A 16,589-nucleotide genomic window follows, 5' to 3' on the forward strand; every position below is an offset into this window, starting at 1 on the left:
GTTTGTCTGTTGTATTTGGGCTTTTGTATGTGTTTTCTTTGTATGCAGTTCTTAAAGTTTGTGCTTTCTTTAGAATCATTTCAGTGTTTATTCAAGCTCTAAAAATGAGTTTTTAATTTTTTAGTCAGTTAGCTTACTTTCTGATGTCCAAGGCAGCAGCAGCATGTAAGTAATAACAGCCAACAGAACATGACAGTGTATTATTACCCAGCTGTGTTGAATACTTGATTCAGATTGATCAGAACCCTATAACAACTGTGATTACTGTGCAAAAACCATACAGGGGACAACCTTAACACACACATCATATCAAATCAGTTTGCAGAAAGGAGTCCGGCATATTTCACCTCTGCTGGTTGACACTGTGGCAAAACCATTAGTTATTATTAGCAAATTAAATCAGTCAGCTAAACAACATGGAGGACAAGTCTTCATTTAGATCCTGCAATCTCCTACAATCCAGGCAATGGCAGCAGAGCAGGTGAGAGCCTCCCTTATATGCAGATCTCTATGAAGTAGGGTCTAATAAGCTGTGATGAATTTAGCAACAATGTTAAAAGTTGTGATATGTGCCACATTTATGTTAAAAGGTTTGTCAATTTTTTCATAGCTTTTGTTGGTATGCTGGATAGTGTATAGTGTGAGAAGGAGCAATATTCACTTTCCCTTAGATAAATATAATAGATACGAAAAAAACCACATAATAACAGTGAAAAATAAAAAATCTGGTTTAAAATGTAAAATGTGTGCCACTCTTTGACAAATACTTCCTAATTTGTCCCTCTTTTTTTACATGTAAATTTTCTCTCTCCTTGAAACAAAATAACTTGTGGCTAACTCAATTACTGATTCCTTTTCCACGGACTTCCCCTACATATTTGTCATGGGAGAATTCTCTTGGAACCAAGGACACCTTTTTTGTCAAAGAATACATAAAAGAACAAAATACAAGAAGTGGGGCAAAGAAGAGAAAGGAAAAATGAGTCTATCCCTAATTTGGCATGAATTTGGAGGCATGCAAAGGAGTGGTTGGAGACTGAATTTGAATTAAATGTGTGGGAGTAATTGTGTGTCTATCCCACTACCTGCTATTTCAGCAGAAGTGGCGTGGCAGAAAAAGCACTATCTCCTCCTCCATCTTTTGACTCAGTCTTTTCCCCCAAGTTGTCTTTATTGACACATGTATCTCAGACCCCAGACTTTCTTTTTGTTCCATCTTCACCTAAACCTGCCCCCCTTTTTCTTGAGGGTTGAGCTGTCAAGTGTCATTCTCAAGGACTTTTAAACATGCATACAAACAGGGGGTGCTTTGCCCTCACAAACCTTGACACCATGCCATTCTCCCATCACCCTTCTGACATGTTTTTTGTGGATTGCCCCCGAATGTCCCTTGCTATTTGCTGTAGGATACCTGCAGAGTGACAGCTTTCGCTCTTTCATTCCTTTTTTTGATAACTTTTGCTTCTTTCCCCCGAATTCTTACAATCAAAATCCGATCACTATTTTGTACCTCTCACCACTCTGACTTATTCAGGTTCTTACTCTTTATATTCTACATGCCCTTTCTGAAGATGTATCTCTCTTTCTCTTACCCTTCTCTTTATTAACAGACTTGCTGGTGCAACAGGGCACATCTCCAGTATGCACAGTGCTAGTGAATCATTTAGCCTTCTTCCTTATCTACCCCCACAATAGATCTGTGAGGTTACAGGCGCTGTCATATTGAAATACAAAACACGGCTTAAGCCTTTAACACTGGATTACTTCAGGTAATGTTGCTCCTGGAAACTAAAAGATTTGCTAAGGTACTATGAGTGCATTGTTTCCCTGAAGGTATGTGAGTGGGTGTTACCAGGTGAATCGAGATAAGAATCCACTGGAAAAGTTATTTGTTTTGAAACAATCATATTGATCCAAAGGGACTCATTTCCAAGTAATTTTAAGAAATGTGGATTCCAATATGTAGCTTAAAGGTAAGAAATCCCTGAAAAAAACAGTTCAAATTAAGCTCAATTTCTTCAAAACAACTCAACACACGACCACAACATCTTACATTAGCAGAGCTAGCACCACCAGCCTTCAGTCCTCCTTGCAGGTTAACATCCACATGCCTTGGCTGGTTACGCATTGCTCTGGTTAAATGACTGCTCCGTGCTACAAGATGCCTTCTGTCATCTGTTCTTGCTTACATCCAGGTAGTAAAGCATTTTAACATTATGGCAGTATCCACTTACCAGTGCTGCAGACCCAGCTAGAGGAGGGTGACTGCACTGCAGCTTGTATGCACCATTTGTATTGACAAGAAGTGACATTGATAAGCCTGGTGATGTTTTAAAGGCAAGGCAAGGCAAGGCAACTTTGTTTGTACAGTGCATTTCATACACAAGGGCAACTCAATGTGCTTTACATTAAAAGATTAAAAGCATTGGAAACATTCAGACAGGCATAAAAGAGCACAATTAAAATGACAAATATAATAAAACAGAAAAGAAAAGGAAAAATTAGAATATATTAAAAATTACATTAAAATTTTAATTTAAAGTGGGTTAAAATAAGCTAAGATAGGAAGGCAGTGGCAAATAAAAAAGTCTTAATCTTTGATTTAAAAGAGGTGAGAGTTGGAGCAGACCTACAGCTTTCAGGGAGTGTGTTACAGATACGTGGTGCATGATGACTAAACGCTGCTTCACCATGTTTGGTTCTGACTCTCAGGACTGAAAGCAGACCAGTACCTGATGACCTCAGAGGTTGAGATGGTTCATAATGTAGAAGCAGATCAGCAATGTATTTTGAGCCTAAACCATTCAGTGCTTTATAAACCATCAGCAGGATTTTAAAGTCTATTCTCTGTCAAACAGGAAGCCAGTGAAGGGATCTAAGAACTGGAGTGTAAAAGTTGAACTGTTTTCAACTGTAAGCACTCAGAGTGCAGCACAAAAAACAGCTGACACGGGGCTGTTTTAAGCTGAACTGCTTTGGTTTTGTGTAGATATTAGGCGCAGCCACTGCCAAAAATGCTATTAGTGGACACAGGCCCTTAAGATTGCTGAGGAATGATAAAAATTGTTTTGGTAACTCTTTACAATAAGGGTCCCTTAATTAGCGCTAGTTAATGCATTATTAAGCATTAATTAACAGTTAAATAATAGTTTAATAATCGTTATAATGTATTACCTAACATTAACTAACACATTAGCTAATGCATTATTAAGCAGTTAATTAATGTCCACTGCTCAGAGTTAATTAATACATTATTAAGCATTAATAAAAGTTACAAAACTTAATTAGTTAACCATTAGTGAATGCTTTGTGGACCCTTATTGTAAAGTGTAACACATGCATCACTTAAGTAACACATTATAAATGCTAAACTGCATAAGCATAAGCGTGTGCATCACTTTTAAGTGTCCTCTGGAAACACTTATTAATGCATTAACTAATGTGTTAGTTAATGTTAGGTAATACATTATAACGGTTATTGAACTATTATTAATCTGTTAATTAATGCTTAATAATGCATTAACTAACGCTAATTAAGGGACCCTTATTGTAAAGTGTTACCATTGTTTTCATAACCAGTAGTTAAAATGGGATACTACCAGCATTTTGAGCTCTAAAGTGAGAAAGGCCATTGATTGATGCAACTACATTTAAAATGTGAAGTTGACCGAAAAATAAGCTCAAAATCATTTCGACAACATATCAGTGATCATCATGAACTAAATGTTGCTCTTTTAGCTACAACTGAAGGAGTCTTTTTTTGTGTCTCATCTTTGATCAAAAATATTAATCAAATTATTGAGCAGAAGTTTTCCAGTAAAAATGTTATTTCTAGTAAGAATATCGGCTGCTGTATTTTTCAATAATTCAGTGTGTTCTGTTTTCCACCTACGTCAAGCAACCTTGTAAGAGCTCTACCACCCACCAATCTCTTTGAATTATGTTTGTACTAATAGTTGGAGTTTTTCAATTTTCTGTCGAAAAAAAACAAAAAAAAAAACTGCCCACAGTTAACACATTTCATTCTTCTTGGGTGAAGACAAAACATTCGTGTTCATTTCCAACCAACTGTCTTCAGTGTAAACAGTAGAAGCTGCATTTGGTGACTCCTACAATATCTTGGATGGATGTGTATACCAGCAGATCAATCTGCAAATGTCTTCAGCAGAGTAGATCAACTGTGGCTTCAAAGAAAGCAGGACATAATCAAAAATGTGGATGTTAACAATGATGTTGCAGAAGTTAGGTGGAGGAAAGTGGGAGAGTGAGTTGTGAATTGTTCGCTTGAGTGGCACAGCATGATGCCACATTATATGCATCTCTTTCAGGATCTAAGGAAAAAGGCATATCAAAGAGATTTGGGAGGGTGTAATGAGACCAAATTGCGAAAAATTGTGCAAACACAGCACCTTCCTCACAGGGGAAAAAGAGTACATTGATGTTAATTTTAGCATGAAAGCCACCAGAACAGATGAAAAGACTCAGAAAGGTTTTGGTTGTACTCAGCAACATTAACACAAACTTTCCTGCTCAACACTGTTTAATAAAAGTATTGATCAGGGGCATGGGCGTGGTCAGGGAGCAGACCTCAATGACACTCATTCTGATGCATACAAAACGACAAACACAGTTCTATTTTGGCTCTGTCAAACTGTGTGACTGTAATTATGGAGTGGCTGGGATCTGGCAGGACTGGGAGTGTTTCAGACATCACCATTTCCTCCCCATCAATCACATTCAGCCAGGCAGAACTAGGCCGCAGATGCCCCGCAAAATAATCATTCCCATGCAACTGGCCCGACAGCGTACCCTCATTCAATAACACAGCTGATCAGAAATGATAATAGCAATCATGCCGCTGCATATTTTAGAGGCTGCGCTCTGGTTGTGTGTTTGTATATGTGTGTGAGGTAGGAGATGAGGCGTAGCGATCAGAATATGTGAATTTACAAGAGACGATGAGCATGTGTCCCCAAAAGTAAATGCAGTGCAGTTATTGTTGGAAAAGCAAACCAGCTGTTGCTTTATCTGACATGTCCATTCTATCGACTTCAAGGAACAGACCCCAAAGGTTGAAATGCAAATGTTCTCATTAAGTCAGAGGGATTGGAGCCAGCCTTTGGAGTGAAAAAAAAATGCTATCTGGCTTGTGATTACTGTTGGCGGTGAGCTTTGCAAAATGAGAAGAGCATCTTTCAGCAGGGGCATAAGGAGTTCAATCCCTATCTCAGCTTTTCATGTCCAGGTATAATCCACTGTCCTTCTGAGACCTTGGCCTTTACAGATCTGTCGATGTGAATTTCACCTGCCGCACGATGCCATTGCTCCCTCTTTTTCTCATCCCTTTTTATCAAAAGGGAAAAGCCAGGCCTCTAAATCCTGATTTATTCATGCCCTAATTCTTAAAAAAGTGGATTCTACGAAGGTATGCTCTCCCTGCCTCAGTACAATGTTGTGTTGTCATGAATAACAAATAGGCTCATTATTGAAATGTCCATCCTTAGCCTGTAGTATGAAAAGTAATCTCCTGCTTGCCTCCACCCACATGTTTTAGTCCTGCAATGATGGATGAACGGGCAACTCTTGGGTAGAGAGTGCTCAAAAATGTGCCAGCCAATCCTCTTGGGGTTACAGATATAAACAACCCAGAAATAGTGTTGGTGAGGAAATATTTAAACACAAACCAGACCGAGAATCCTTTGGGGAACTTAAGAAATGAAGAGTCTCTCCTACTGACTGATTTCTGAATGGTGAGCTCATGGTTGAATACTTCAACTGAATAAAAGCAAAAAAAGAGCATGGTCGAGGTTCCCAAATTGTGGGAAACGCGATAGTAATGGAATGGTTCCATTTGGCCATTGCAGTCTACTATTTTATATGACTCTTGACTTGGATCCTGTCATAAAAGCCCATCGTCAAACTGACTAATGGGAGTTTTGACAGCCGTTCAAGAAACAGTTGCCAAACGCCCATCTATCCTTTGCATTTTGTAGACCTTTTTATGCTGATAGGCTTCAAATGTGCAAATGCTCTGAGCTGCTCATCATCCATCTGTGTTCAGTATGCCTGAGCATGTATCCGTATTAACTGGTGCTGATGGATCTGAAAAGCAGTTTATGAGTGTGACTCCACAGAGATTCAGACGGCAGACTGGAGGTTACAGATCAGCCCAATAGACGCTCCTCTATTCCCCAATCTGGTGTGAATTGACTGATGTTGAATAATGAACCAAAAGTAGTCATGACCCGTCTTCATGTACAGTGAAGCCTGAGCCACAAACAGACCTATTCCTGCCAAGCGATTTGGCTTGTTTTGTGTGATTGAGGGTAGAGTTACGGCACATCATGACAGAAGTTGTATTGCTCATACTTTGTGGCTGAAGTTCATTTTATGGCAGCCATTTCTCCCCTCTTTCTCCTAAACAGCACAAGAAGGTTGAAAGTCAGACACTAAATCAAGAAATAAAGGCCTTTCTTTGCTTACTTTTGTTTCTCTTATCAGCGCTTTTGAACAACATTGAAGAATAACCAAACCACTCACAAAGAAAGCTTTTCTGTGGACACATTTTGTTAAACAAGACATCTTTGTTTGTTGTTGTCTCTGATATCTACATCTGTGTATAGACAAATTATTGGAGAACCAGGCCCTAACAAGGAATGGGGATTGAAACCTATTGTTAATCTCTAATGAAGGACCCAAGGTCTACAATTTTCAAAACCCTGCAATTGATAATGTTTGAGCATATAGATTCAGCAATTGTTTGCCTACAGCATATTATTTTCTCTCGAGTCGAGTCATGTCATTCAAATCAAATCATTGGTACACAAACACATTGGACGATCCAAGAAACTTTTGAATAAAACTGAATTACCAGTCAAAACAGCTGCTGCTTTATTTGATGATTGTGAGGATAGCTAAATGATACTGTTTTACCAAATACAACACAAGGAGGAAGTGAAATGCAATCTATGTAACAAAGAATTTCTCGTAAGGGGGAACACAACCTCCATGACGAGGCACATCAGCATTGTGCATCAATTGAAACAAAATGCGGTACCTCAAGTTAAAAAAAAACAAAACTCTGTAAACTCCAGCTCTTGCTGCAGAACAGTCACCCTCCTCCTCCATTCAGGGCAACAGTGGTTAACTGCACCCAAACATTTTAAGCAAATCCTTTCATCAACATAAAGAAAAAGGAAATTTAAGAACTCAAGAGAAACTTGAATAAAAACAGTTGTTTGGAGGAGATACTTGTTTTGTTTTTTTCCCTCAGCTGTCTGAACTAGATATTGCAGATGGAATTAAGACCTGTTTAATTCCCCAACCTCTCCAATGTTTGACTCATTCTAACTTACGAGGAATACTCCATTGACCCAAAGCATAGGAGGGACTTGAGAGGGATTCTGATTATTCCTATAATTATTATAGCTTTTGCATTTGCATCCTTATAACATGTGGGAGCCTTGTTCTAGTTTATTTTCTTATTTGCATAGTTTGTACATTTTCAGCATTTTTTGTCTTTTGCCTTTTAATTGTGTCTGCACCCTCCACAGGTAGTGAGGGTGCTAGTAGGCCTTCTTAAGTTGATGCGCATGGCCCAGAGGGGAGGAGACGGGTCACGACACATACCGTCTTTGACCGCAGGAGAAAAGACTGACATTCCCCCCAGATTAACTCTTATACGAAAAGATTGATTTCATTTTGTTTATTTGTTGTTTTTTCCTTTTTTGCACTAGAACTCCCAAGAAACTTTGAATCAGCATTCACTGGATTTTTTGATTTCTTACTGCAACCTGCGCGTGTGAAACGGAGGCCCGTATCCCCTGGTTACAGGACAAACCAGATCTTTAAAGTTGTTGCTCCTTCAACATGTGTTAGGATAGATTAGTCACATTAGTGAAAGAGTGGAAACAAAACACAGGCAAGACGAAAACAGTGCCAAGCAAATATACATGCAAGTCATAAAAGTAATCAATACTATCAACCTGTCCACACGTACACTGTGGATTCATTAGCCCATGACATGATCAGTTCAAAAGATCTAGCTCAACTGTTTTGGGTATATTAGTTCTCACAAACAGCAGATCAACTTTGATGCATCTATTGGACAGCTCTAGAGAATTAGCCCCAAAAAGTCTTTGTCTATTAGCTGGTACGACCCCAATTACAAAGATTGTTGAAGGTAAAGCATGGCCCAGGAATTACATGAAGAGTTTAATTATTGATGTGTAAAGCAATTTGAGCAGTTGTGTTGCCAAAGATGCTGACAAAAAATCCCCCAAAGATAAAGATCCTGTAGAAAGGACTATGTGATCTGTGCTATTATTCAGTAGTTCTTGCTTGACGGGAATCTTGCAGCATGTGTTTGGTAGCTGTTGTCCTGTTCCCCTCATGCCTGCTCTAAATTACTCATAAGTGCAGTCCATTTCTCCTCTTATTTTCCACAGGTGTTGCATCCATGTTCTGACAGGTTACTCTGCAATTGGGGCTCTGCTTGTTCCCCCCTCACGGCTGGATGCTATAGTCCTCCAGAGCAACACTGTGGCCATCTGAGTTGCTCTGTGTTATTTTAGCCTTTGAAGGTAATGGCAGGAGATCAATGTGATGAATGGCCTTTATGAGGGCAGAGTATTGATGGCTTGATGGCGGCGAGCTGAGGCAGTGGGATGGGGAACATCAGCCTGAATATATTACCGCCCCCCTCCTCTCCTCCTCTTCTCCTTGATTCCTCTCCACTCCTGTATTTTTCCTTTATCCATCATTCTTTTTCTTTCTTTCTTTCTGTCACACACCCTCTCTCCTCCGGCTCAGCTAGCTGTGACTGGTCATTAACACAAACATTAAGCTCTGTGAATCCATAGCTCTTCCATCTCCTCGCTACTGGCCATAAAACAGAGCGGCCATAATGACACACACAATAGGCACACTTGACAATCAGGGGCAGAGAAAGAGTGTCTCCTGTATTAGTGGCAAAAGCAAAGCTATTACAGTGGAGCCACTGGGTGCATTCAGTTGGCGTTAAAAATGAATGTTGTGTAAAGAGGCTCTCAGTATTTATCTGATGTTTCATCAGCAACAAACTTTATGTTCAGTGAGATTGGTAATAATAAAACTGATATAGTGGTGCAGAAATATGTACATTAAAACTAATTGAGGGAGCTGTCTTTGTGGAGACGCATGAAGACTCTATAGTGATGTTTCATTTGTTTTTTCCTTTTTATTGTGGCTGTAGAGGCCGATACTGATACCAATATCAATACCAATACAGGCACTGGTATATGTTTCTAATAATGATAGTGAAATTGACATTGGCCGATACCCATACTGGTATTGGTATCTGGTAATGACACAAGTTTGATTACCAACACTGGCATTGGTATGTGGTAACAACACGGGTATGAAAACTGTTACAAGAATTGGCATTGTATACTGATACTGTGATTGATACTAATTCAGGCCCAGATATAGATACTGGTACTGATATCCAACAACGATACATGTACCAATAGAGATATTCGTATTGGTATCTTCTATCAGTGTTTTTCAACCTTTTTTGAGCCAAGGCACATTTCTGATCCTGAGTCACACCACCAACCAAAAGTTTTACAAAATGACACATTTAGTCTTTCAATGGATGAATCTATTTATCTGAGAGGAGGACTTTCGCTACTTCTTTAACTGTGTCAGGGCAAAGCATCTCATTCACAATGGCTTTTGCAGGTATTAATGTCTCTGCCACAGTGTGTGGCTTTTTTTATTTGGCTACGAGTTCAGCTTCTAAGTAGCTAGCTTTGAGAGCTCTCACAGACCCTGTTGTAGTTTTTCTCATAAATTACGCTCTTCATCCAGGTTAGAATTTTGTCCAGGGCCTCAGTTTGGAGTTTTCATTTTTCCTTTTTGAATATTTATCCATCGCTATCGTACGCCTACTTTTTGTCACATACACCTCTCGCGCATCATTAATGCTATTGTCTTAAATTAACCAGGCCATGCGCTTTATTGCCACCTAGTGGGTGGGTAGCACAGGTCAGTATGATGAGTATTGAATTACTCTGCCAGTCACTACACTGCAGGCACAGATGCACTACATGGCAAATTATTTGCAGTATATGAATAATATTTTTTGGACTATTTAAGGCACGCTAGTGTGCCACGGCACAGTGGTTGAAAATCACTGTCTTATACTTGTACTGTAACTTATATTGATACAGGTACTATTAAAGAACCAGATACTGGCACTGCCACTGTAACTGGTATTGATACAGGCGCAGTCCTGATACTGGTATTGGTTTCTGATAATGATACAGGTACCAATACTGATGGTGGTATTGATATCCAATACTGATACTAGACCTGATAATGACACAGACACTCAAACCAATACTGGTTTTGGTGTCTTATAGTGATATTATATGGTAACAATACAGGCACCGATATGGATACTGCTGTTGGTATCAGATACTGATACCGGCACTAGTATCGTATTGTATCCCAGTTTATTAGTCTTACACAAATTTCAGGTAAAAGCCAAATCAATCAGATAATTTTTCTTTTATCAGTACATAAATGTCACCTTTATTTTATTCTATTTGTAAACATAACTACCATATAGAAATATATTTTATCACCACAACTTTGTAGGTGATCTACAGCAGAGAAACATGAGTTGAACTGATATGAAAGGAAAGATACACTCTCAGCAACATGATAATAATGACTCCTCAGTCTCTTTCTTCCCCCTTGTTCACCTTGAGCTGATATGAATGATACATGCCAAGAACACACATCTGTGCTTAGCTTTATAATGCATGTACTAAATATACACACCGGGGGACTTACAGTGTTTTTTTTATACAAAAATCCTTGAGGAAGAGATGAATGCAAAGACCAGGGAATTCCATTATCAGCTGGGTGACAGGTGATGATGCCTCCTCTTTTCTCTCTTCTCTAGCAAGGTCAAAGAGATGTCACGGAGAAGAGCAGGAGATATATTTGATTTAAATGATGTAAAAGGTCTGCAGAAGAAAGAAATATGAAATGTAGGAAGTATTGATGTAACTACAGGTCATATGCTGGTGAAGCAGATAGTGTCCTTGCCTCTTGCAGTTCATGTGTCACCAGCATTTCAATGTTGCTAGAAAGGAGCAGATGATAAAGATGCTTAGGAACGGATTCCGATGTTAATGCTTGGAGTAATCAAATGTTTTGGACCTACAGAAGCAGAAATGTGGCATGTAGCCTCCAGCTCTTCAGCAGCAAAACAACAGCCAGCAAATCAATATGTGGTTGCTAAAGCATCAAATTATAAACTGCACGTTCTCTGTGAACACACACACACACACACACACACACACACACACACACACACACACACACACACACACACACACACACACACACACACAGATACGAGCAACGGATGAATGCAAAGTGCTGAAAAGATATGAGGAAATTGTGTCGCACTGTTTCTGCAAAGCAACTGATTCGACTTGTAATAGTTTTGTTTGTCCCTGACACAATGGTGACACCAAAAATCTACAGAGGAGGAAATTTTGCTTCATTATTATATGAGCCAATGAATTCCTGGACAGATTTCAGACGGGCATTATCAGAGACGCCTCGGGCCTCTTGCTGGCGTGAAAGATGGCGGTCATTTGGCTAGACGAGGGGCAGTGAAGACCCCCTCCTAGACCGGAGCAGACGGGTGCAGAAGAGCCTAGGGCTGGCTGTATTAATGAACAGGCAGTGCTGAAAGGGACAGGTTCCTGTAATGCTGATGAATGGTCATTACAGAGCAGAGACGAGAGAGGAGAGCAGACGGGGAAGAGAGAGGACGAGGAGAGGAGAGGGGGGGAGAGGAGTACGGGCAGGCAGAGTGGGCGCACAGGGAGCGGTGGTGAAAAAAGGGTTTAATTTGCACCTTGGAATTTTGTAAACTCGTTTATCATGTCACCAGTGTCACTGTTGTCTTCTGTCCCCCCCCCCCCCCCCCCCCCCTTCTTCTTGCCCAAACCTGACCCAAAAATGTGGTCTCCACAGATGCTACCACATATTCCTTGAGCAGATAAGTTTTATCTTTTTTTTTTTTTTGGTGCATTTGAAACCCCCACCTAACTCAACATAGCTATCTCAAAAGATTTCTGAATCTTCTCCATCATTTCCTGATGTTGAGGCTGGGTGAGGAGAGTTGATGTCTTCTCTTCTCCATTAGGCCAGATTGAGCAGCTGGGGCTTTAAAGGTCAGGAGAAGGAAGAAGTACCAGGAGATATATGCACACAAGAAACATGAACTGACTGGAGGCCCACTCACCCCGCTGTAGACCTCATTAACTCCTCCTCGCCTACAGCGGTTTGGATCATTGGTGGTGGGGGGGGCCTTTGGAGAGATAAATCTGTGGGCCAAGCTGTTGCTTCAAACTGGAGTTGAAAGAATCTTTTTCTTTTTTTAACAGACAGTGGAAGTTATCCACGAGGAACAATTTCAAAGTCTTAACTAAAACAGCTCTCTTTCTGCTCTTAAAAACATTCATTTAAAGTCAGTCTTTGATAACTGTCACGATGCGCACACCCTTAATGTATTAGCCTGTATTACAAAGCACATTTCTCGGCAGGCGTCTTTTTATTTCAGTGATTTCTCTGATTCTCACTCAGTGATGCCAGCCACCTTTTAATAGCACATTTTCCTTATGATTTGGTGCTCTAAGTTAATAATCCAGGGGGGGGGGGGGGTTCTGTTGCTCATCCAGCATACTTTCGGGGTCACACCTGCAGAAAATGGCATGCAGTGTAATTCCAGTGCAGTTTGCAAGCAAATGCCTCTCCATCAGACCAGCTCTTGGCTGCCATGTAGCAGCCCCCGTCTGTCTAATTGTAATGCAATAGTGCATAATCTTGAATTTGTTACACACCATATTTTATAATGCGTCAACCCAGTGCCCAGCCACGCTTGGGATACACTGCAAATAGCCGGGCATCTAAAGTAATTACTGGGTTTGTGCTTGTATAGCTGCTGTACACATATTACAGCTGTTGAGTGTTTTTTGAGAACAAGATGGCAAAGTGGTATGTTTGCTGCCGCTGCTCTTGAGGAATTGTTTATTATTCAGAAAAAGGAGGAAATTTGTGTAGTCTCAGTGGACAAATAAGCCTCATAGCTCGACGGGCTGATTCCTTTCTGTTAATCCAGGAAGAAGACTCAAATTTGGTGCCTTAGGGAGATTACTGAGATGTGTACAAATTCTCTTTGGCTCAGCCAATATTAGCATTCTGTCTGAAAAATAAAAATAAGGAAGCAGCACTGATTTATCAAAGATGATTACTAATCAACCATGTGCACTCTTCTCTCTCTTTTTCTTCTTCTTGTAGTGGGAGGAGGTAAGCGGCTATGATGAAAACCTCAACACCATCAGGACATACCAGGTGTGTAATGTCTTCGAGCCCAGTCAAAACAACTGGCTCCTCACCACCTTCATTGATCGCCGTGGAGCGCAGCGCATCTATGTAGAGATTCGATTCACCGTGCGCGACTGCAGCTCCATCCCCAATGTTCCTGGCTCATGCAAGGAGACGTTTAACCTCTACTACTATGAAACTGATGCAGTCATTGCTACTAAAGGCACCGCCTTCTGGATGGAGGCCCCCTACCTCAAGGTAGACACCATTGCTGCAGATGAAAGCTTCTCACAGGTGGACTTTGGCGGGCGCCTGATGAAAGTCAACACAGAAGTGCGGAGCTTTGGTCCTCTGTCTAAAAATGGCTTCTACTTAGCCTTTCAGGACTACGGCGCCTGCATGTCTCTGCTGTCAGTCAGGGTCTTTTATAAGAAGTGCCCAAGTGTGGTGCAGAACTTTGCAATCTTTCCAGAAACCATGACCGGAGCTGAGAGCACCTCCCTGGTTATTGCCAGAGGAATCTGCATTCCCAACTCAGAGGAAGTAGATGTTCCAATAAAGCTGTATTGCAATGGAGACGGAGAATGGATGGTGCCTATTGGAAGCTGCACATGCAAGGCTGGGTTTGAACCTGACAATGGGAACGTATGTCGAGGTGAGTAATCAGAAATAGATACGATTGTCATTACCTTAAACATGCTGTTGTTGCTTATTGAGAGTGCTGCCTCCAGCAATTGCCAGCAACTGTCCAACAAGTTCTTGCTTTATTGTTTACTCTCTTTTAAAATGACAGACTACCCATAATACATAGAATAATTGTACTAAGAATAGTTTGTTCTATTTTAGGCTTGCATGTAACAAGGCGCCAAGGCACCGTGGATCAAACATTTTCTGCATCATTGGAACGTTTGAATTGACTGTGTCTCATGTTTTTTGCTGAGCATGATGTGCTGTGCTTCTTCCTTGATCATATCCGCCTCAGGTGTACCAGAAAGGCAAATTAGCATTGATTCTTAATCTGTAGCAAATGCCAGCCGTCTGTGCGGCCTACTTTACAGATGGCGAGAGGTTTGAGTCTGCCACAGTATGATGTGTGGAAGACTAAGTTCTGAGGAATAGATAATAACACGTACAAAAAGACGAGGGTTTCAGTTCAAGCTGTCACTTTCTCTCTCTTTCCGTCTGTCCTCTAATGCACCTTTATGCTCTGCACGCTGTTATTCTCACTCAGTCACGCGCACACATACAAAGGGAAAAATTTGCTCAAGGTGTCTGTAGATAATATGAGTGGCTTGGGGCCCTTAGTGTGGCGCAGTATTGGTTGGCCTGCCTCTGGAGGTGAGCTGGAGAGTGTGTGGAGCCCAGATAAGATTGATTGACGCACATCTGCTCCGATCAATAAATAGATATGAGAGTGCCACATATCTTCAAAGCACAGTGTGGGACTGTGACTACTGTATCCTTCTTGCATTGCTTTATGTGCTACGCAAACCACACCCACACACTAACACACACAACCACACAAATGCAGACACAGTCTTAGTCTGAGGTGGAAGGAGTTTAAATGAGAATGCCGAGGCGAAGGTTGGGTGCATTTACTCATTAATGGGAATACATTTTGTAATTCCATCTCCTCACAACTGTTTTACATCATTCACAGTTCATTTGTTTGGAATAACTTTGTTTCCATAATATTTTTTTCAGTGAAAGGTGCACTTAATTTACATAATTTAAATGAAACCTTGTTGTCTAACGACCTACACAAACAGATACAGTATTTCAATAATTTGTGTCTAGCTGACTTAAGTCAGAATCGGCTCTGAATCTTCCTTTGAGCTTGTTTACTGAGGGGACATGACTTGTATGATATTCATTACAACCTCAACATTACACTGTTTTATAAAACCCCAAAAAGATTCAGAGTTAGGCTAAATCATACAAAGCAAATACAGAACATGTTTTGCTTTGTTGTTATTTGATATGTATTACCGGATGATATATCTGACTGTTGTCTTTCCGGACTTGTCTGACCAACAAAGCAAGTTAGTTTAAAAAGAGTCCACTCCATCAACAGTATAAATGTCTGTTTTCTTTTAGGGAGAGAAGTTAATGTTGTGTTGAGTTTGTATATTAGCAACATCCCAGGTTTGGTAGGAGTAAATAGAATTTCATGTTTCTGAGCTTAGTAAACGTTTCAAAGTATGTAACCAAGCTTTCTCATTGATTTTAGACATCTTCCAAATTGGGTCACTAATTCATTTTGCACTCATTAGACCCTCAAACGCAATGTTTTCTTGAAAATTGGTCAGCTTTTATCATCCATATAAATCAGAATACATAACTTGGGATCTAGAGGGATGCTCTCACATATAATTGTGTTTAGAGTCAGTGTAATTAAGTTCCCTGCACTCCCATTATTGTTCAGAAGCACAATTTTGATCCATTGAGGGATATAACATGTACCATTAATACACTTAAAATGTATTGGGTTTTTTTTCACTTCTAAAAGTGAATGATGTGGCATAAATTCTTTCAGAGTAAACGCGACTGAATGACATACTATGGAGTACAATTCAATACTTTTTCATATTTCTGTTTTCTTTCTTGAGGGAGAAAATTTGTCTATGAGCTGATAAATGCTCTCAAGGAGTCTATAAAGCTGGCAGTCTTATTTTATGAGGCCCTCTACTTTATTTTGTCTTATTTTGATATTTTTTTAACCATGCTAAAAGCTTATTGCTTCTCTTTTTATACAGAGCACACAGCTGCTCAGAGTTTCCTCACCTGCTTAGTCAGATATTCTGTGTAATTTCAAGAAATTATTGACCGAATATTTGGAATAATGTTCTCTTTTAAGTCCTCCTATCATGCGTTGTCCAAGGAAATATTAGAAATATTATTCAAAGCATTTAAAATCTTGTAGATAGTTCAGCCCACATGTTTTTTTCCTTTCTGATTTTGGAGGATTTTCCATATCAGTTACTTAAGGAGATTTTTCAAGAAATGTTGTCAGTTGTTTTTAGCAGATCTTTATGTCTGGAGTTACAGTGGGTTTCACTCGTTTCCAATATGACAGAAATGTCACAGTTTTCTCTTTCTTAAGAAAAAAAACCCTTCCCCATCCTCTAATGCAAACAAACCTGCAGGCTTTAATGCATTAAAAATCTAGATTTTGTATCTCAAAATTGCTTTATGTT

At 40.0% G+C, this 16,589-nt stretch overlaps 1 protein-coding gene across 2 annotated transcripts in view; it reads left to right on the forward strand.

The window, feature by feature from the left end:
- The window catches only part of LOC117827242 (ephrin type-B receptor 1-B), a 186,884-nt gene that overhangs the window by 60,689 nt on the left and 109,606 nt on the right, over nt 1-16,589 (forward strand). For both annotated transcript variants that reach the window (XM_034703779.1, XM_034703778.1), the window contains exon 3: nt 13,366-14,047. In XM_034703779.1, coding sequence (XP_034559670.1) covers nt 13,366-14,047 — 682 coding nt within the window. The remainder of the gene's footprint in view (nt 1-13,365; nt 14,048-16,589) is intronic.

The sequence above is a fragment of the Notolabrus celidotus genome, chromosome 15 (genome assembly GCF_009762535.1).
Source record: "Notolabrus celidotus isolate fNotCel1 chromosome 15, fNotCel1.pri, whole genome shotgun sequence".
Classification (NCBI taxonomy): domain Eukaryota; kingdom Metazoa; phylum Chordata; class Actinopteri; order Labriformes; family Labridae; genus Notolabrus; species Notolabrus celidotus.